Source organism: Mizuhopecten yessoensis, unplaced genomic scaffold (assembly GCF_002113885.1).
Source record: "Mizuhopecten yessoensis strain PY_sf001 unplaced genomic scaffold, ASM211388v2 scaffold10225, whole genome shotgun sequence".
Taxonomy (NCBI): Eukaryota; Metazoa; Mollusca; class Bivalvia; order Pectinida; family Pectinidae; genus Mizuhopecten; species Mizuhopecten yessoensis.
Window position 1 is genome coordinate 83551 of NW_018408440.1, and position 24050 is coordinate 107600.

The window sequence follows — 24050 nt, forward strand, 5'->3', positions numbered from 1 at the left end:
TCTGTGTATCTTATGTATTTTCTAAAATCAAATTCTGATAAAAATATTCGTTACTCAAGTACATAAATAAGAAAAAAACAAAATTAAGCAATTTATTGTGAAAGTAATATTTATTCGTTCTGCTATTTGGAGATCTATACTTTAGTTGCTTTCTTACTTAATAGAATCATTAGCACTTTTAAGCCGTTTCAGACAAATCTTTGAGTTAAAATAATAGTTTTGAGGAGTCAATCTTTCATCATTTTCTATATCAAGATCAATTAACAATGTTTTGATTAAACAACAGATCACCTTTTTACTTAATATTGTAATCTCCCCATTGACAAGTAGTTTTTGGTAGTTTAGAATTCACAAACTGTATTTAGACCATATGCAGTAGGGAAGAAACCCTGCATGAATCAGTTATGCTAACATACAGAAACTTGGCACTTAGTTATCCTGAATTATAAATCAAATGATTACGATTGAAGGATATACTGGCTTAGGATGCTCAGTCTCCATGTTCAGTCTATCTGAGCTACCTGTAATCTTGGAATTTATTTTACAATAAGACTAACACAGCCAGGATCGATATTTAATCAACGTTAATCAATATACTCTGTCTACCACAAATCCCCTTACAGGTACAAGTACATGTAACTGAAGGCTGAACTTATCCAAACTATGAAATATCAATATTTGCATTTCCCAACCTGCCACACCAGGAGGTCAAATCCGGTTGATATGTGTACATAAGTGGACTCTTCAATAGAATATACCTGAAAGTCTCAAATATTTGCTGTGCCACCTGAAAAGTGGCTACAAGTTTCACACATATTTGATATTTAAATAAGTACATGGAAGTCAACCTTGAAATGTGTCTGTAACCTCTGTTCATTATGATGCATATTCCGTTGAAACAGAAGTGCTGTATTAAATCATAAACACGACTAAAAAAGGGAATATTTGTGTGTGTGTTTAACCTCTGCAGTGATTACTTTACTGCTATTATATTTACTGATCATTCAAAATCATACATTTTGTCTTCCTGAAATAGATAATTGAAATCTTGTGATTTCCTGAAACATTCAGTGCCAGCCAATTCAACATGGATTATTTACATGTTCAATCATTAAACCTATAATTGAGCTGCAGTTATCTCCCTTTCTCGTTATTGGTGGAATGCAGTATTCTAGTAAACTTATTACATGAACAAAGTAGAATTTTGAGCTGAAAATGCTACAAAATATTTTTACTTCTTAGTGTATATCTTGCACATCTAAAAACTGTCTTGAAATTTTTTATGTCCAGAGTGTCCCAAAAGTTGATGCCAAACTGATATTGGGTTGTAATACCATATGTGTTTTACTTATCTCCCCTAAGTTTTCTTAACACAAACTATTATAAAAGTTAAGAATTACCCAAATAATAATGATGCTTATAATTGACTGGTTTTCTATTTTGGAGGGGAGAGGATCTTTACACTGAGGTCAGCATCCTTAAACAAGAGTGATGGTGACTGCAGCTAATGAATTTGGATATCTCAAACAGAAAATAGGTCTGCTCAGCGGTATCATAGAAACCAGATAATACTGTATGGTTTAGTTTTAATTCATATGTAGAGTAGCACTTGTATTCACAAATTTTAATGCAAATGAGCAATAGTATTTAAAACAGATGTCTATGGCAGCATGTTTGCATGAAGTTTACACCAAACACATAAGTCTGGGGTATAAAACGTAAACTTTAGGTTAAATATGGTTTGTGTGAAATACTACGCATATTTCGGTAGCTATACACAACGTTCAGGTTCACACATAAAACCAAATCAAACAGCCTGACAATGTACACCCTTGAAATCTTTTATGCAGAATTCAATCAATATTTCAAAGTCTGAAGGAGGTGCTAAATATCCTTCTACTACACATCGATCTCGTCAGCACAGGTAAAACGCACATACAGGTAACACACAGGTAACACACAGGTATTATACAGGTATGACAGCCAACACCTCACCCATTGTACACGTTATTCAATTTTGTGTACCTTATATTTTCAAGTTACCCAATGAAAAGCAAAACAAACAAAACAAAAAACTCAATGATGTTTTAAGATTAACAAATTTAAAGGTCAAATATTGACAAAATGGAGGTGAGAGGATTTTAATAGTTTGGAGCCAAGGAGAATTTATATTTTTATTAAAATTGTCAATATGATTATCATTGAAAATATTTCAGTTATCAGTTCATTCTGATCACGACTTTGAAATACAAATAAAATAAAATATAAATAAAATGATCAATGATGCTTGAAGACTCTAAAATTTGAGGTCATCAGGTGGAAAGATAGAGGCGGTGAGTTTTTCTTCGAATTTGTCAATTTTCAGTCATCACTACAAAGTTAGCTTAGAAAATTAGAAAACAACATGATAAACATGGAAATCATATGTGAAGGGCAAATTTAACACTGGGTGAATACAGAATTTACAAGTGTAGGGCGAAAGTTTGAGTTAGCGAATACAGAATTTACAAGTGTAGGGCGAAAGTTTGACTGAGCGAATACAGAATTTACAAGTGTAGGGCGAAAAGTAAGACTGGGAGAATACAGAATTTACAAGTGTAGGGCGACAGTTAGACTGGGAGAATACAGAATTTACAAGTGTAGGGCGACAGTTAGACTGGGCGAATACAGAATTTACAAGTGTAGGGCGAAAAGTAAGACTGGGAGAATACAGAATTTACAAGTGTAGGGCGAAAAGTTAGACTGGGAGAATACAGAATTTACAAGTGTAGGGCGACAGTTAGACTGGGCGAATACAGAATTTACAAGTGTAGGGCTAAAGTTTGAGTGAACGAATACAGAATTTACAAGTGTAGGGCGAAAGTATTTTGTTACTTCAGATCATCATTTCAACAAGTGGTGAAGAAAGGAGATCTAGAGGGGCGCTTCGGGACGAAATGGAATCTGGTAAAACCATGTCACACAGTGTGAACTAGTGAAATGTCACATCATAATGGTGCAAATCGTGGGAGTTATATCAACATACATTTAACAATGGAAAGGGCAAGGTGTTACACATGTATTTAGAAATAATCGGGTTACATTTAATATCAAATTTGTATTTCTATATCATCACCTGAAAAGTATTCCACTAAAAAAAAAGAATATCGATTGTTTACAATATCTTCTCCAATGTAAATGAAAAGTTTAGGAAAGATTATTGTACATCGAAACATAATAACATAAGCTATACATACATGTATGTTTAGTATTTCCACATAATTATAAAATACTAGATCCAGTTTGGACTGTGAGCTTCTATATTATGTTGGGGAAGGTGTGTGTTTGTGTTGATTGAACTGGGATTTGGTTAAAAGAGCTGGAGAGTGAACAGTATGGGCGATTCTGATAAGCAAAATGTTGATATGATTAAAAATCTGTGAAGTCTTGAGTCTCTCATTGGATAGAAATTAAAACAAAATGTTTTGTAACTGTGATTAGATAAGAAAATTCTAAAATTCCAAATTTTGAGTTAATGACTTTGATAGGTTGACCATGGCAGGCTTTGCAGGCCAGAATGCTGAGGTCATTTGTAAAATTTGGACATGATAGAACCCGTCTACTGTGAGATTAAAGTCCGAAGCTAATGGAATAAGTAAGACCTGGTATGGCGACTGGCCGGCACACTTCACACTGAAGTTTTACCTGTGACTAATTACAGTTGATACACAAAACCTCCATTGTAGTGGGTTAGTGTTATTGTGACCGGGATTACTCATCAATGTTACAATGACTGCCAATTGTTTAAAAATACAAAAATGGATGTTTAGACATTGTCTAACATCAATACCAAATATTTACTGGGTTGTGAAATTCTGGATCTAGAATAGCACCTCATCATAATACATTCTGTACTTAAAATCACGGTATTAAAGGGAACAAATTATTTGGAAAAGCAAAGCTTGCATAAGGCAGTACATATAAATATCAGCTGGCATGTCTAGCTGGCTGACTTCTGTCAGATCCTCTCAAATATACAGGACTGCCTATTATAATCCTACTGACATTGACCTTCAGAAATTGAAGCAAACCAAATTTTAGGGGATCAGTTCCACCAAGAATTTGATTTACTCAAGGCCAAAGAATGCTGCCCAATTATTTTCAGATTTGTAGAAAAATGTGATTTTAAACCTACACTTATATATAGATGTAAGTGTAAACATTTTCCCCAAACTTTTTCATTAACTATAGCCTAATTTGCAAAGAACTGATTTTTTATTGGATTTGAAATTTGGACCAACCCTGAATCTGTATCAGACCCTGGACAAAAAGATTCAAATATAAACAGACTTGACATGCCAGAGGAGGTTCAACTTCAACTGGTGAACATATTCCCCATCTTTTATATTCTGCGTGTACATGTACAGTGTTCTCTCCAGAATGTTTTGAAAGAAGCATGATATTACAATATTGCTGTTAAAGCAGCACGCTATGTAAAATCAAAGCAGCATGGTTAAACTTTAGATTTACTATGAATATATAGCAGAGAAGATCTAGGATAGCTAACCTATTACGAGAAAATTTATATTTACCCGAGTCTGACTTGAACTGTTGTATCTCATCTTTCAGCACTGTGTTTTCTTTCTCAATGTCAACCAACTGAAAATACAAAATTGAAATTATGTCTCAATGAACTGTATTATATTCATTGTCAAACTAGGTCTATTGATACAAGCTTAAGGGAGGATAAGATCCAACATCCCCTAGTGGTATATCCACTAGTACATGGTGTATAGTGGTATATCCCCTAGTGGTATATAGTGGTATATCCACTAGTGGTATATAGTGGTATATCCACTAGTGGTATATAGTGGTATATCCACTAGTGGTATATAGTGGTATATCCACTAGTACATGTGGAAAATTTTGGTATATCCCCTAGTGGTATATAGTGGTATATCCACTAGTGGTATATAGTGTTATATCCACTAGTGGTATATAGTGGTATATCCAATAGTACATGTGGAAAATTTTGGTATATCCCCTAGTGGTATATAGTGGTATATCCATTAGTGGTATATAGTGGTATATCCACGAGTGCTATATAGTGGTATATCCACTAGTGGAATATAGTGGTATATCCACTAGTACATGGTGTATAGTGGTATATCCCCTGGTGGTATATAGTGGTATATCCCCTGGTGGTATATAGTGGTATATCCACTAGTGGTATATAGTGGTATATCTACTAGTGGTATATATTAATGTATATGTTCAGTGAAGTATGGCCTTGTAACCCTTAAATGATGGACTCCAATACAGAGTTCACTAGTCCAGCCATAGATCTGGTAATATTGGTTCTGCTGTGCCAATGAAATATATCTGGTATTAGACAAAAAACTATTAATTTTCTTTTAATTACTATAAGTTTGAAGAAAATTGATTACAATAATGATTAGAGTTATTATTGCATCAAAAAACTTAGGCACCAGACATTATGATGTCACACTTGATTACAAGGCTCAGAGCTCTTCCCAAAATATTTAATTAATATCACTGATTTCATTTCTAAATAAAAAACATAAATTGCAACTTTAGAAGCCCATGCATCAACAAAATGAGATTGTACAGGGCCACTGTACAGTCAAAAATTGATTATACAGTGAAAGGGTGTAGCATATCAATTTTGGAGTTTGCTCAAATCCTGAATGAGGGAAAAAAATCTCTAGATCTGCAAGAAACATGCAGCAAATGAATTGCGTAATTTGTGAAAAACATGTTTAATCTACAAAAAAACGTACATCATTGATTGATAGTTTCCTTGTACACTATTTGTATTGTTGATCAGTTACACTGTTCCTGTCCAATATCACTAATGCTAAAGATTATCTATATTGTAAACAATACGACACTTAAATAACAAAACCTTTTTTGTATACAAACCTTGTTCCGTTTAGAATACATGATCCGTGAACAGTATAAATTACTCCTGTCACTAATAATTCCACGTACATCTATGGCTTGTTTGTAATATCGATACTCGCTTTATAATAAAGTTCCAAATTAATAATAGCTACCGTGAAGTACCGTTGTGTACTAACATCAGCGCAGTTTACATAGTATTAAACTTCACTAGTATCCAACAAGTCATATTGGTTTGTCAACGATTAGGAACCCTCAAGGTTGCTCCCAACTGCCAAGAAACGACCAATTAAATCCATTGATTTTCAGTCCAAAATTGCCGATCATAACGGCTCTGCAAACACGCTTCCTCTCTATTATCAGGTAAAAAATCCAATAGGCTTGTAATGGCTACTGGGTATTGACTACAGTGTAGACTCAGAGTATGGAGGTCTAGAGACAATGTGTAGTATATGTTATAGCTACTGATGAGTATGGAGGTCTAGAGACAATGAATGTGTAGTATTTTATAGCTACTGCTTCGGTTACTCCCTCTCATTAAACTGTTCAAGTATGGAAACACATTTCTGCCTGAAACAATTTTATTGCTCAATTCCATTTGATCATTTTGTGAAAAGTTCCAATTAAAAAACCAAGCCTTTCATATAATTCTTCAGTGTAAAATTCTAATTAGAAAACTTCTAAAAAAACAGCAATCTAGATAAACACGTTTTGAGACACCTTGAAACTGATGTCTAATTAACTGAAATAGGATACATGAAATGCCGATTTAAATATTTTGCACAATAACTATTTCACATTTTTGTAATGATAATTATTCAATTTGGTGGATGAATGTTCTCAGTTTACAGTGTCTTAAATTCATGTATAAGATGTTAATTGCTTTGCAGTATACGTATATATATGCACTGTACAATTGTAATACGACGACTGGGCACTATACAAATGTTTTATATTATGTATCATAGGAAAATTCCTTCATGATTTTAGATAAAGAAATGTAATTGCTCAATCGGGCAGATTGGGAAAAAATATGCAATGATTTTGATCTCATGTTACATTGCTTAATGTCACTTACCACTTAATACCATGTTTTCCTAAAACATATCATCCTTAATAAAAATGGCTATTTCAAAATTCCCAACATTTTAGCTGCATATAATTGTTACTGGCTTTTAAAATAATTAATGAAAACAATGGTGACATCTCTTGTAATGGTTCTGATAGTCCATTTTCACACATTGGCTTGGTGTAAATTACAGTGTGTTTGTGTTGTATGTCCTATTAACAGCTATGGTCATCTAAGGACATGCCTGGTTTTGGTGGTGGAGGAAAGCCGGAGTTCCCGGAAAAAGCCCACCTATCTACGTAGTGTAATGCATAGTTGTAAGGTATAAAGAACCCTGGAGTGTTATAGAAGTTTGGTTTGTTTGTGTTTTACGTCCTATTAACAAAGCCGGAGTTCCCCGGAAAAACCACTGACCCATGGCCAGTACCTGGGGACTGCTCCACATGGGCCTTGAACCCACGACCCAGTGGTGGAGGGCTATAGTGGTAGCAGAATGTCAGACGCCTTTACCACTTGGCCACGGTGGCCCCTGTATAATACAGTATCGACCAAACAGATGCTGACAAAAAATAGTCTGCACTGACCTTGGTCAATTGTCATGTTAATTCTGACAATAGGATGTATAAGTGTATATTAATACCTCAATATCTCTATACTAAAAGTGGTTTATTTTCACATGTATTTTTCTGTTAATGTCACATTTCACTTATTATCACAATACCCCTTACAAATGACACATGTCACATGTCGCATTCAAAGAGAAACACACTGCATTAAATTATTCATAATCAAAAACTATTACTGTGCACTTAACACCTGTTTCAGACTCAATGAACCATCCCACACTGTACTGCACTACAAATGAGTCTAACTAATTATTTAATGAAAGGAATTGAGAAATTCTATCATGAAAACCCTAATTATCATAGCATGGACCAGTTTTTATGTGACAAATACACCTGACAAATGATCATGGTGGAAGAGTTTGACAAAGTATTCCACTTTTACATGTAACCTTGAGCTGTAGTATAAACACTGAGCATTATATAGGTGAATGTCTTTATCAATATTTCATCAAATTTTAAACAGATTAACCCTCCAGGGTTGTAATTGAGTACAGTTAAATGGGTAAGTAGCTGACGTGTACAACAATTAAAGTAATGTGTTTCAAATTACTCTTTGTCTGGGTAGACATATGAATGGTCTGGAAGTATTTCAAAAATACTTCAAGAAATATTTGTATTTCTGTTGTATAGTTCCCAGTACATGATCATGAGGAGGTATAAATTACACTTAAAGACTTTTTGGCGGTATGATAGCTGGGTTAAATCTTACTTAAAATTCAGATACGATCATTTTCAGATTTTTGAAATGATAATCCCAATATTATTGATTAATTGAATGACATTATTGTGTTAAATGACTACAGGACACTGTGACTCAACACCCCTGTCAAATAACTAGCTCACACGTACATATATCTAGTTATTCCAGACATACCTATACATACACTGCACTAGGAATTTCTACCCTCATGCATCAGGACAGGTGGAAATTCTACCCTCGGGAGAGATGGAATTTCCACCCTCATGCATCAGGACAGGTGGAAATTCTACCCTTAGGACAGGTGGAAATTCTATCCTCAGGACAGGTGGAAATTCTACCCTCAGGACAGGTGGAAATTCTACCCTCGGGACAGGCTGTTATGAGGACATTAAACCCCAATATAAAACCTAAACAAATAGTCCATATCTACCCTAGTGAACAATTCTAGAGACATTATTTAATTTTAATGTAATTAAAAGTTGATTGTCAGTGCAAAACCTTAATATTACAATGAAACAGCTAGTTTACTAGTCAATGAACGCTGCACATGCATGGTGGTCATTGACAGTTAGCGTCCTTACGACACAATGAACTTACTTTATATGGACTGATGGTCAAATGATACCCGTATTTACAGACAATAAAACCTTATTGAATTGACAGGTCAAATCTTAAATAAAGATAGTCTTTTGTGAGCAACTATTTAAAATCTATCTTAATTGTTTATGTACCTGATACATATATATATCATATTCAAGGTGTCATCAGGGTATGTAGGTATTGTAGGTTATAGGTATGTTGGTTTATATTACCACACCTTATAACATTTATAGTACAGACAGATACCATCAGGCTGGTATAGACTTATTTTAACCACATGTAGGCAAAAGATACAAAACTGAACATATTTCTTTGGCCATAAATGAAAATGTTTACCCTTACAATATCAAGCCACTAAAAATTAGCCAATTTGTACCTGTAATACAACATTATACAACAATATGTATATAGGAATTTGAACATAAAGCCAACATGAGCTTGTAAATATGGATGTTCAATACATATATTTACATTCTTAATCAGTTATTATTGGATATAAGTGATCTAAATAAAACTATTTCTGATAATTTTCAGCTTTGAAGTGTTTGTATTATTGTCAGTGTAAATATCATTCTGATTGATTGGAAAATCCCTACATCACATAAATGTTTGCTTCTTATGATGGTCTCACATCATTGGAGGCAGGATAAGAAGTGTCTAAATAAAGCAGATTTAATTACATTCATGAACACAATTTTAACTGGTAGTGTTTTTTTATAGTAGAAACATGTAACTTACCTTTTCTTTTGTCTGCACAAGGTCATCCTCTAGTTTATTGTTTTCATCCATTAGTCCATTTATTTCTTCCTCATAGTTTGTCTTTAGGGAGCGAATACTATCCCTTGCTTGAATTAGTTCCTCCTCATGTTCGTTTCGCTCCTTTTCAAGAGTTAGTTTCAAAATATCCTCGGAAACTTCACCATCCGTAATAGCCTCCATTGGCGATATTGTTCGACTCTGCTCAGCTTCCAACTCGTCAAGAAGACGAGCACGCTCAACAAGAAGAAATGCAATCTGTTCACTGGTCGAGACCATAGCAATATCGTCCAAGCCCTGCTGAATTAACATTTCTGCTGTTTCGTTTAGCACTGCTTCCGCTGGCAAATAAAATAAATAAGATTATGTACAGGTAAATATCAATACTTGTAATGGCCAATACTTGTAACAGCCAATACTTGTAACATGTAACTGCCAATACTTGTAACAGCCAATCCTTGTAACAGCCAATACTTGTAACAGCCAATACTTGTAACAACCAATACTTGTAACAGCCAATACTTGTAACAACCAATACTTGTAACAGCCAATACTTGTAACAACCAATATTTGTAACAGCCAATATTTGTAAGTCAATACTTGTAACAGCCAATACTTGTAACAGCCAATGCTTGTAACAGCCAATATTTGTAACAGCCAATACTTGTAACAACCAATACTTGTAACAGCCAATACTTGTAACAACCAATACTTGTAACAGCCAATCCTTGTAACAGCCAATACTTGTAACAGCCAATACTTGTAACAGCCAATATTTGTCAAACCTACTTTCAGCATTTACAAAAGGATTTGTGAAAGTAAGGGAGACATATAGGAATGGTTAAAAAATCAAAATAAATTAAAAAAAACAAAACTGGTGGTGAATGAAAATGGAAACGAAATGTACAGAATTATATGATATAGCAAAGGCAAATATTTCATTATTGTGTTTTAGAATTAAGACTCCAAACTAAACAAGATAGATTACCAACAACCTAGATGTTGTGGATGTTAAGTGGATTATAGCAGGAGTCTTTGACAGATACCCAACACCCACTAGCGCTTCATCACGGAGAGTAAAAACAAAATAAACATAAGATGGTGCATCAACATCTAGATTCCATAGTTTATTTCCAGCCTTCCTGTTTCAGCTAAATACAGCTACACTGTTTGTTTTGTGAAAAGTCTCACCCTTGACAATGGTGATGAAACGTCAGTACATATGTCACAGTGACTTAATATGTTTGCAAGTTCATTTTCTAGCCAGTCAAGTAAATGTGAATAACAGAAAAAAACTCCATAATAGCAATATCTTCCAATGTTACAGGATAAGGTGAAATACAGAATCTCTAAGATATCCTTCCACAAAGTGACCTCTGACCTCTCAACTTACCATTCTGGTCATGCTTCAGCTGTGTGATATCTCCTTTTAGTTGATCGTTTTCAGTTTCTAGCTCCTGGATTAAAGCCTCTCTTTCATCTGATAGGTGACGTATGTGTTCCACATAGTTTTCGACTTCCTGCATTTCTGCTGTCTGAGCAAGTTTCAACTTTTCTTCATTCTCGATTGCAGTTTGCAGGGTAGCCTGATGGAAACCAGACAATTGTTTATGATTTATTTTGATAATGATTACATTTTATGCAATGCAGATTGCTGAATAACTTACAAGCCAATTACTGTGTTTATTGTAACTATATAAAGGAAAAACATTTAACTCAGTCACCCCTGGAGACACATTTTAACCCTTCAAATGTTAGAATAGTTCATTTTTAAAATTCTGGAATGAATGAGTTCATTTTTGGAATAGGCAGATTACACATAACTTAGAGATGTATCAGCAGAAAGCATGAAATTAACAGTCTCCAGGATCTAGTGACATGTACATATGTACAATATTTATCAATTATGGACTTGCCTTGAGGTGAATATGTGGTTATATAGACCTGAGAAAGTTATAATAACCGAGACGAAGTTGAGGTCAAAATGATCAGGAGGATGTATTGCATTTGGAACAGAGTATTGTGACATTTTACAATCAAAATTACGGCATAAAGTCAATACTAAACTAATTTTTCTACAAATAATAACACTGAGTCAGTGCCACAAATCACTGACCTCCACATGCTTATATGATTCAACCAATGAGGTATATAGGAAAATGTGTGGCATTTAATATTGCCATATATGAATAACAGCTCATTATAAAGTCAGGCATATAGAGGAAGAAGTTGTACAAAAGGATATAACTAATAGAACAAAAATATCATATTTCTGCATTTTTTTTTTTTTTTTCAATATTTTAATTTGAGAACTTTTTGTATCCTTCAACTTGTTTAAACACGTTACAACGAAAGAGGATATCCAATATTTATGATTTATGTCCAATAAAGTCGCTTTAAACAGGTGGGGTCAGGAATTCATCAGAATCCTTTTAAAGTGAATACAAAATTTAACCAGTCACTCACTGTGTTCTATGTTCAACGCTGCCTTAAGTTAGGCTCTACTTATTTTGTTATTATTACAGAATTTTGTTGATGCTTATTATTGCTGAACAATCCAAATGTCCTTGATACTCATTGCAGCAACAAACTGGAGAGAATTAAGGTGATAAAAGCCTAGTTGGGAATAATGGTAGTTAGATACACTGGTAGTTGTTAGCAACTCTGCCGTTATTGATGACCGGTAAAAACTGAAATTAGCACAAACCTAAAGCCAATTACTGTCAAACATTGTGTATCATTTCATACCAGTGTGGCACATAGAATTGTCTTCATTTCTCTATTGTGGGCCAGTTTCGACATAAATAACTTGATAAATCTACCAATAACAATGTGTAAGACCTGTACATATGTACTACAGGTCATAGTGATTCAACAAAAGACAAAATTAGATTTGTATTAACTTTTTTTAAAACCTCTCAAATTACTCTTGCATTAAAGATCCAAATCAATCACATATTATGATATTTTCAATTCATTACCATGACTTTCGTGTGTTGGTAAAGATTTCTGACTCCTTAATTAAATGATAAACTTTGTGTTTTTGGTAAAGTTTCTGACCCATTAAGTAATTGATTACAGGTCTCTGTGTGTTGGTAAAATTTTTGACTCATTTATTGATTGATTACCTCCATGTGTTGGTAAATTTTCCGACTCATTAATTAACTGATTACCTCTGTGTTGGTAATGTTTCTGACCCCTATAAGTAATTGATTACCTTGATGTGCTGGTAAAGTTTCTGGCCCATTAAGTAACTGATTACCTCGATGTGTTGGTAAAGTTTCCGACCCATAAAGTTTCTGACCCATTTAATTGATTACCTCTGTGTGTTGGTAAAGTTTCTGACCCATTTAATTGATTACCTCTGTGTGTTGGTAAAGTTTCTGACCCATTTAATTGATTACCTCTGTGTGTTGGTAAAACGTCTGAGCTGTAAAGTAATTGATTACTTCCCTGTGTTTGTAATGTTTCTGACCCATTAAGTATCTGATTACCTCTGTGTGTTGGAATAGTTTCTGACCCATTAAGTAATTAATTACTTCTGTGTGTTGGTGAAGTTTCTGACCCATTTAGTAACTGATTACCTCTGTGTCTTAGTAACATTTCTGACCCATTAAGTAATTGATTACCTCTGTGTGTTAGTAACATTTCTGACCCATTAAGAAATTGATTACCTCTGTGTGTTGGTAAAGTTTCTAACCCATTTAGTAATTGATTACCTCTGTTTGTTGGTAAAGTTTCTAACCCATTAAGTAATTAATTACTTCTGTGTGTTGGTGAAGTTTCTGACCCATTTAGTAATTGATTACCTCTGTGTGTTAGTAACATTTCTGACCCATTAAGTATCTGATTACCTCTGTGTGTTAGTAACATTTCTGACCCATTAAGTAATTGATTACATCTGTGTGTTAGTAACATTTCTGTCCCATTAAGTATCCGATTACCTCTGTGTGTTAGCAACATTTCTGACCCATTAAGTAATTGATTACCTCTGTGTGTTAGTAACATTTCTGACCCATTAAGAAATTGATTACCTCTGTGTGTTGGTGAAGTTTCTGACCCATTTAGTAATTGATTACCTCTGTGTGTTGGTAACATTTCTGACCCATTAAGTGATTGATTACCTCTGTGTGTTAGTAACATTTCTGACCCATTTAGTAATTGATTACCTCTGTGTGTTGGTAAAGTTTCTAACCCATTTAGTAATTGATTACTTCTGTGTGTTGGTAAAGTGTCTGACCTGTAAAGTAATTGATTACCTCTGTGTGTTGGTAAAGTGTCTGACCTGTAAAGTAATTGATTACCTCCCTGTGTTGGTTATGTTTCTGACCCTTTAAGTAATTGATTACCTCTGTGTGTCGGTAAAGTTTTTTACCCATTTAGTAATTGATTACCTTTGTGTGTTGGAAAAGTGTCTGACCTGTAAAGTAATTGATTACTTCCCTGTGTTTGTTATGTTTCTGACCCATTAAGTAGCTGATTACCTCTGTGTGTTATTAACATTTCTGACCCATTTAGTAATAGATTACTTCTGTGTGTTGGTATAGTTTCTGACCTGTAAAGGAATTGATTACCTCCCTGTGTTTGTTATGAACATTTCTGACCCATTAAGTAATTGATTACCTCTGTGTGTTGGTTATGTTTCTGACCCATTAAGTAGCTGATTACCTCTGTGTGTTGGTTATGTTTCTGACCCATTAAGTATCTAATTACCTCTGTGTGTTGGTAAAGTTTCCACACCAATAGGAGTTTATCCTCATCTGTACAGTCGTGTGACATGCCGTCCTCCTCCAGTTTTTGGTCAATCTCCCTTCGGATATCCTCCGGACTCTCCAGCTCCTGTATCAGTAAACATTGATTTAATAAAAATCTAAGGTTATAACTTATTTTCTGTACGTTTAAGCATTTTTAATATGTTGAGTTATAAACTAAATGTTTTGTGACATTTCAAAGTTTTTCAGGCATGTCAAAAGTACACCTTTAAGTTTTGAAATACATTATATTTGTATCCTGCTAATGTTATAGAATTTTTATATAAACAAAGGTTTATTTTACTGGTGAAGGTTGAATAATTGATTGCTCAAAATTTCATTTCATACGGAATCTCTATTAATTCAATTGCAACCTTTGCATATTTTTATCTGCAAAAGATTAATTAAACTTGAATTTAGCATTTCTTGAGCATTTATAACCAATATGTTATCACTAATTTCCTATTGTAAATATTAAATTATTACAAGTACAACAAATGTAGAATCCGAATTCTTTCCTAATATCTCCAGTCCAGATTTTTTTTTTTTCCCCCCAACACTTCATTTTGGTGCGAGATGGATCATGATCTCAATATACATGTAACATGATCTGTGCCAGATGTTATCAATATACATTGATAAATAATTGATGTAAACCTGTGCCATCCCAATAGATTGTATGGTAAATGGTGGTGGAAAGGAATCATCTAATGATGGCAACGACAAATGTTCCTGCATGCTTGCTTGCACACTTTCTCTGATCTCAGAGACGGACTGTATCTGAGACTGATCTGTAATGCGACACACGACAGCACAATTAAGTCTGACTGTTACACCTTTAATGACTACAAACCAAGCAGCATGTGGCTCAAAATATACAGCATTCTTGCTAGTAAGGGTGCAGGGTGCAACAGATCATTTTTTTCTACATAAAATGATAAGGTATTTAAAAGTGTTGTGAGTTTACATGTTTACATATAACATGCACTCTCTGTGTTAAGTCTTGTATAACTTCATGCTTCACTTTATGTCGCCCTTATCTCAGATTCTCCAACTTTTGTTTCGAGACATATTGCCCCATCATTCACTTGACAAACAACCGTATTCATAGCAGCAATCAATACAGGAGCTGCATGGTGTTTACAGGGAGGGGGGGGGTGTTTACAGGGAAGTGGGTGGTTTTTACAGGGAGCTGCATGGTGTTTACAGGGAGGTGGGTGATGTTTACAGGGAGGTGGGTGGTGTTTACAGGGAAGTGGGTGGTTTTTACAGGGAGCTGCATGGTATTTACAGGGAGGTGGGTGATGTTTACAGGGAGGTTGGTGGTATTTACAGGGAGGTGGGTGGTATTTACAGGGAGGTGGGTGTGAGTTAGGATGATATGTTAGCTGTTATATTAATCTATATTGCAAGGACAGCAATTCCTGCCACACATACATAGGTATTAAGGTGCTGAAATTTCTGACAAGGACTAATCTCCTGGAGATCAGTAAACAAGCTACTGATCACACCACTGACATTCAGGTTTATGAATAACGGTCTGACTCCAGCATGTAATGAGTAAAGTACACAACATTATAACAGTCTACACAACGGTATATGCAAGCCTGTCGAGTTTGTTCAGGGATTTGTATTCCTTGTTAAAGGTCTGTTGACAGGTTCAAATATTCTATAAAAAGATGCCTTTTTCTTCAAAACTATTAAGATAATTTGACAACTTGCAAAAACAGATATTCCTAATATACTTTTTCTTTGCATGTCTTGATTGTTCATTATTGTCATCCTCAATAATCCAGGTGTTACACTCACTTTCACTCTGTGCACCCATGTTATATGTCATGGCAAAATTGAAAGCACCCGGCTATAAGCAATTTGATTAGTGTCAGGTAAAAAAAACTGACCAATCCTAAGGCTGATAACTGTCCTTAGAAGATTTCAAAGGATCGAGTGACAACCGGCTGCAAAGCCTGTCAATTCAGCCGTTACGCAACTTACAGATTCTTTTGATTTACATCAAAGGATCAAACTAGTCATCCTCAACATGGCGCACAGCCTTCGATTGTGTTATGACATATTCCCACTACAGGGGTGCAGAGAGCGAAAGTGAGTGTAACCCCTGGAGTATCCAGGACACATTATTGTATGAATCAAATGAAATTTAGAATCTTCAGATTTGAATTGTTTAAAGTGACAAAATATCTCCCGTCTTCCTATAATGAAGTACTGCAAGGAGTCCTTCCTAAAAAAAAAATGTTTATAACTAGATCTAGAAATAAACTGGTGCGTTTTTTACATTAATACTTCTATGCCAGTGGATGTGGTTGATCGTTGATTAGGTTGTTATCCTTATATAAGATTAAATTATAGTCAACTGAACTCTGAAATATACAACAACTCAAAGAAACAGGTCCATGCAATTACACATTATAACAAGAGTATCGCGGGGCGGAACAATAACGCCCGTCGAATGCCAAGAGGTCCGTTGAAAAAGGTAGGAGGAGATTGCCAGACAAATATCAAATACTGAAATAAACAAAAGGGCAATAACTTTTGCAAAAATTGTTGAATCAAAATTCTGTTCAAGGAAACACAACAACATATCATGATTATTTAGTCTACTTAGTTTCAAAGAAATTTGTCAAAAAATGTAGGAGGAGATCCTCGGACAAAAATAAAATACTGAAATGAACAGAGGGCAATAACTTTTGGAAAAATTGTCCAATCAAAATTCTTTTAAGGGGGACACAATTTCATATCATGATTATAATGTACCGGTATACTAAGTTTCAAAGAAATCGGTCGAAAAATGAAGGAGGAGATTGCCGGACAAACAAAAGTTTACACCGGACGGACGGACAACCCCATACCATAATACTTCCGTCAAATTTGACGGGCGTATAAAAATGTGTACAAAGTCATACAAACTAAATCTCCTCACGTGTAACTTTATCAAAAATACAAAATGACGAAAATGTATCAAATAATGTATGTACCACTGTGCATGCATGTACTATAAAAAAGGGATTTTTGAAAAAATAGCAATAAATAAAATCACCTTCACTTATACAGTTAGCAACAGAAATCTGTAGTTTGAGAATTGTTCAAGCACCTGTAAAACTCATTACCCAAAATCAACAATTTTTGTATCATGTATAACATTAAGTTAAAGTCAATATTTTATTTGAAACAAAGAACTTATATATATATATTGATGATAATTGAGTAGAAACTACATTTTTTTCCCCACAAAGCCCAAACCAATACGCAAAACTGTACAAAGCTGACTAGTAATACATGTATTTTTTTTATTTTTTTTGGTATGTATGTACATATATCTAATTGGGCATTGGTAACAATCTGCAAGGAAAGGTCTCGGGGTAGGACTAACCAGCTGGATAAGGCAAAGATGTCTCGAGACAGGCTGGCTGTGTTGACATTCCTTCTGACCTGTCAATGTATTGACGGATTAGTTGGGAATGAGAAGGTCCACTTAATCATACCGGGGGCTTAAAACCTTCACTGTGTGGAGTCAATTTCACTACCATAATAAATAGAGAACTGTGATTTACCTGTTAAAATTCACACCCTCAGCACTTCTGTCCAGAAAGGTGTCTTGAATGTCAACAACAACATTTTTACCCTTTTAAGTGAGAATTTCAACAAGTATCAGTACTTTACCTGGGATAAGGCTTAGTACGGTATGTTGCCAAAGTTAAGCCCATGCTTGCTAATAAGCCTCCTCTACTTTTCATTGGGTGTCAACAGGTTTTATTAAATTATTTTCATATACAAAACCAAAATGTATATGATAAAACGTCTTTCCAGGGTTTATATCAAGTTTAGGAACAATCCTAGATACGTGAAGTCTATGCTAAGGAACAATCCTAGATACATTCCTAGATACATGTAGTCTACGCTAAGGAGCAATCTTAGATACGTGTAGTCTACGCTAAGGAACATTTACAATCTTAGATACGTGTAGTCTATGCTAAGGAACAATCCTAGATATGTGTAGTCTACTCTAAGGAACAATCCTAGATACGTGTAGTCTACGCTAAGGAACAATCCCAGATATGTGTAGTCTACACTAAGGAACAATCTTAGATACATGTAGTCTACGCTAAGGAACAATCCTAGATATTTGTAGTCTACTCCAAGGAACAATCCCAGATATGTGTAGTCTACACTAAGGAACAATACTAGATATGTGTAGTCTACGCTAAGGAACAATCCCAGATATGTGTAGTCTACACTAAGGAACAATCCTAGATATGTGTAGTCTACGCTAGGGAACAATCCTAGATACGTGTAGTCTAAGCTAAGGAACAATCCCAGATATGTGTAGTCTACGCTAAGGAACAATTCTAGATACGTGTAGTCTAAGCTAAGGAACAATCCCAGATACATGTAGTCTAAGCTAAGGAACAATCCTAGATACGTGTAGTCTACGCTAAGGAACAATCCTAGATATGTGTAGTCTACTCCAAGGAACAATCCCAGATATGTGTAGTCTACACTAAGGAACAATCCTAGATATGTGTAGTCTACGCTCAGGAACAATTCTAGATACGTGTAGTTTAAGCTAAGAAACAATCCTAGATATGTGTAGTCTACGCTAAGGAACAATTCTAGATACGTGTAGTCTAAGCTAGGGAACAATCCCAGATACATGTAGTCTACGCTAAGGAACAATCCTAGATATGTGTAGTCTACGCTAAGGAACAATCCCAGATATGTGTAGTCTACGCTAAGGAACAATCCCAGATATGTGTAGTCTACGCTAGGGAACAATCCTAGATATGTGTAGTCTACGCTAGGGAACAATCCTAGATATGTGTAGTCTACTCTAAGGAACAATCCCAGATATGTGTAGTCTACGCTAAGGAACAATCCCAGATATGTGTAGTCTACGCTAGGGAACAATCCTAGATATGTGTAGTCTACGCTAAGGAACAATTCTAGATACGTGTAGTCTAAGCTAGGGAACAATCCCAGATACATGTAGTCTACGCTAAGGAACAATCCTAGATATGTGTAGTCTACGCTAATGAACAATCCTAGATATGTGTAGTCTACGCTAAGGAACAATTCTAGATACGTGTAGTCTACGCTAATTTCCCAACCTAGGATAAGACATAGCAATTTTCTCAAGTGAATGTGTCCTTTACCTTATTCTTTAAGTGAAAAAAATATATGATAACATTTTTAAATGTGACTTTGATGAATTTTACATTATGTTACATGTTTTTTAACGCTTTTTTTTTAATATGCAGCTATTGAAAATTGTGGAATTAATAGTTTAATATTATGGGGGAAAGGCCATTATTTGGTGAAAAAAAAAACAGAAAAAATTACTAAGACAGATTTACAGGAATAAGTGCTGTCCAATTGTTCAATGTGTTGAAAACATCCTTTAATACATATAATACAGAATGATCCAGTACAGTGAAATTTTGACAAATATATCTTAAAGATAAAATTTCTTTCCAAATTCGTGTAATGATAATAAATCGTTAAAATATCCTTTTTAACGGTAATGTGGTCTATCTCAATGAAATAATGGTATCAATGAAATATATTTTTTGTAAACACACAAAAACTATTAACTTCTGACACAGGTACATTAAGGTAATTTTGAAAATTGTGAGATTATATTACAAAGTACCCGGTACTTAAAATGATTTGGGAATATAAGCTCTCACACAAAAACAGATATGATGTAAGCGGGTACCATATAATTTTAAAGGGCAAAAAGCTAAAAAATAACATCGTAAAATTAAATCCATTTTACAAAAAAAAAATGTAATTTTAAAATATTCCTTGGTATAAAATTGTTAGGTTTGTATTGAAATAAGCATGCAATGTAACACCAAGTACATACAGATTTAACGTGTAATTGTATGTCTTATTCTATAATGGTACAGTCCTGATTATCTTAGCATTTTTTGATAATCTGTCTCCTTTTATATAACCTTAGTAAATCTAGAAAGACTGCGCTGACAATTAACAAACTCGCAACAACCTTGAAATTAAATGTTATATAATATAATTGTATGAGAACATTTTTGAAATGATTTAATTAAGTTTGCTATCTTTGTGATAAAAAATATAAAAACACTTTTTTCAAAAGACACAGAGCATTATTTGATAAAAATTCAATAGAAAATCTGTCGCCACATGTCAAATCACACAGCTTACCTTAAATATGTACATGACAGATGATAATTTTAATCATTTTTTTACAAAGTGTATACTGTTACAGAAAAATAAATGTGTTCCTGCATGTTAAATATAAGTGGCAAACCATGAGAAGTGAACCTTTCCCTCAACCTATCACCTAAGTCTGTGGTGATGACAGTACATAATTAGCAAGGTTTACTGAAAATTGTGATATTATATGTTCACGCAAATTACTATCAGTGATCATTTTCGAAATCTGTCTGTGGTTCTTAACATGGAATATCAACAGCAATCAGAGTACATGTATGTGGTTATAAACATAGAATATCAACTCTTATCTGTGGCTGTGATTCTTAACAGGGAATAAACATTTTGATATTATAAATTTGTCTGTGATAAACAGCTATTTGTGTTATACTAGTTTCTGACATTTTGGTAGAAAAACAACAAAGGTTTTTGAAATTATTAATACCGAAGACACTCATCCTTTGGTAGGTATATATATATATATATATAAGAACAGATATTGAAACAATTTCCCCTTTGAAAATAAAGTCCCCAACCACAATAAATGGTTCCACAAAAGAGATTTTATGTGGTTAAATGTCACTATGAAGTCTGTTATGTAACACAAAAGGAATCCATATAAAACATGTATGTGCACCTGCACAAGTTTAAAAGCAATTTCAGCAATAAGGTTTGTGAACTAGGATTCACACTTTCAAATTCTTTTGTGTGATTTAATAATAACGATTGCAATGTGTAAAACTTACTATATTTTTTATAATTTTCCAACCCTTTATTTTTTGACGGGGCACAATTGGGGGAGGTGGGGTTAAAATACAACTTTAAAAGAATGTCTGTTTAGTGTTACTTCCTACCCTAGATTGTCACGCAACATGACCAACTTAGTACAGCCAGGATGTGTTTTCAATTGAAACAAAAAATATTTTTTCGAAAAATAAAAACAGGTGACTATATAGATCACCAATAGATAAAGGTACATATATAGGACATTACTCCAACAAAGTCACTGATATAAAAAAATTATTGCGGAGGCACACTTTTCTAAGGTACTGATCATATTGGCCAGCATACAATTTAGGACAGACAGTTACAAGGACACTCTGATTCCACTAAACTTGCTCCATGGCCACTTAACTTCATTGCAGACAGTAAATAACGTTAACTTTGTCACAGGGGAATGATCAATTTAATATGAATATAATATGTTCAAGGTTAATTTAATTTATTACAAGTGATTAGCAAAATTACTTTTGTATCTTTTGATTGAAATTTTGAGGGCTTCAAGTGTCTGGTAATATAAACTTTATTTATAGCTCTAAATTGTTATTGTTTTATTGCCGGACTGTTTTTATATCAGTGTTTGTCTACATGGTTTACTTACCAGTCACTTTTAGTGCCTAAGTGGCTTCAAAACTTTCCTTCAGTTTATCGAGATCACAAAACACTGCTATCAACTCAGTTACAGGGACATCCACGATACAAATTGTTAGTTGGTGCACCAATATCAAACAGTTGACAAGCTTCACACCAGAGATTAGAATTTAAAATCCACCCAATGGACCATTTGCTCAGTGTTTATTGTAATCACATCCCTGTATCATATTTAAGCAAACCACGGCACAGGATCCTGACTATTTGAAAGAAATATATATAAATCTTACATTTTGTACCTACCAGTTTTTTATGTGTATTACAAGACCATAACATTTGCTAAAAATGAATTGCTTAAATAAACACTGATTACAATATTAACGATGTGAAGAAATACACATCTTTATTAGTGATTTTATCACAAATAGACCTGAATTTGCTGAAGGGTAAAATTAATGTTTTAATGTAAATGAACTTTAGAATTACAAGATGCATTTTTTAATGGAATTTTAAACATTTAGAACTAAAAGATTTTGAGTTTTTTCACCACCATTTTCAAAATTTGTCTCATGATCCCATATGTGCCAATAATTGTGTTGAATTTATATTTAAATCTATATCTGTCGTTATCGCGGTCTCTTAATTGAAAAAAAAATGGTAAAATACATTACCTCTATTATAGATCGCAGATAAAGGATTGGAAAACACTTTAACAAATTCAATGAAAAGAGTGATCAAACTCTGGGAAATCAATCAATCTTAACACAAAATGTGCAATAAAACCAAATTACATTTTGTATAAACTAATTTCTACAATAAATGGTGATATGTTGATACGGTAATGGATCACACTGTCGGTTCGTCTTCACTGACAAAAGCATGTGTGATCATGCTTTATATCAGCCAGAACACTTTCAGGTCTCAGATTAGTCAGACAGAGAGTGTTTACTGTACCTACTTAATCGATTAGGGCTCAGAGATTACCGATTTATTTCCAACCTAGTTAGCCCGAGTTCCGTGTGTAGAGCATATCAATACATGTTTGGACAGCGGAACGAGACGGGCAATTTAACAATTTAAAAAAGCGGTAGCCAAATGGAGAAATGACACGAACTTATATATATAGTTATGTGCAGACAAATCTCTATGTAACGGAGCGTACTGAAATCAATACAAGTTTATGCTTTATTTATGCAAGTGCATATTACATGATCAATCATGCATGACAAAAGCATTGTTTGCCAGTAGGTGTGAAAACATCTTCGACATATTTTTGCATGACGTCAACTTACCATCGCTTCGGGTGTTTCTGGTGACGCCATTCTTTCACTTTACACGAAAATCCAAAGAAACTCAATAAATAAGCATCACCATGATGTCATGAGTTTTTGTCGCCACATTCTGCACTATTTGGACATTTTTAATACGAAATTAAGTCCACGAGCCCCGCTACGCCTCCGGAGGTCGCCATTTTCAAACAATCTAGTATCCAATAGAATTCATACGCACTTCCGTCCAGAGTATAATTGACAAAATATAGTTCTGAATTATTTTGTAAAGTTTTCAAAAACAAAGCTGTTCAATAATCAATTTAACCCTGCATGTTTATCATATATATGTTTTGATCGTATTTATGCACAAAAGAATTCAGTACCAGCTCTTGACATAATTATAGATTTTTTACCAATAAAAGACCTGCAAGGTGCCCGGAGTTAGCTCCCATATCAGATACATGTACTGGCTTTACATATCTCTGCCCATACAGTGTATATTGCATTACAACTTTTGGAAGTTAAATTCTTCAGTCATTTCTTCCCTTTCTTAAAATACACTGAATTCCCAGCATTAAAGAAAATAATGGTTAAAATTCGAATAGTATCATTAGTTATTTATATATTTTTTAATGCCATAATGAATTCCGTCTATTTCTATTTCACTTTCTTCATAAATCTTCTTGATAAAAGAGTTCTCTATTTAAAACCCGAATAAAACCAGTATTAATATAAAAAAAAAACGGTTCTTTCTCATATGAAAATGGGGAAAAAACAACATTGAATTAACGGATATAT

At 34.1% G+C, this 24050-nt stretch overlaps 1 protein-coding gene across 10 annotated transcripts in view; it reads right to left on the minus strand.

Moving 5' to 3' along the window:
- Window positions 1-23452, minus strand: part of LOC110459778 (interaptin-like) — an 80650-nt gene extending 57198 nt beyond the window's left edge. For 9 of the 10 annotated variants that reach the window (XM_021512214.1, XM_021512206.1, XM_021512207.1 and 6 more), the window contains exons 1-5: window positions 23274-23452; window positions 14366-14491; window positions 11046-11238; window positions 9635-9993; window positions 4572-4638 (exon numbers count right to left, since the gene is read on the minus strand). In XM_021512214.1, coding sequence (XP_021367889.1) covers window positions 4572-4638; window positions 9635-9993; window positions 11046-11238; window positions 14366-14491; window positions 23274-23303 — 775 coding nt within the window. In that variant the 5' untranslated portion in view covers window positions 23304-23452. Of the gene's footprint in view, window positions 1-4571; window positions 4639-5922; window positions 6110-9634; window positions 9994-11045; window positions 11239-14365; window positions 14492-23273 lie in introns of those variants that run through there. The other variant, XM_021512216.1, reaches the window with a different exon arrangement.
- Window positions 23453-24050: the final 598 nt, after the last annotated feature.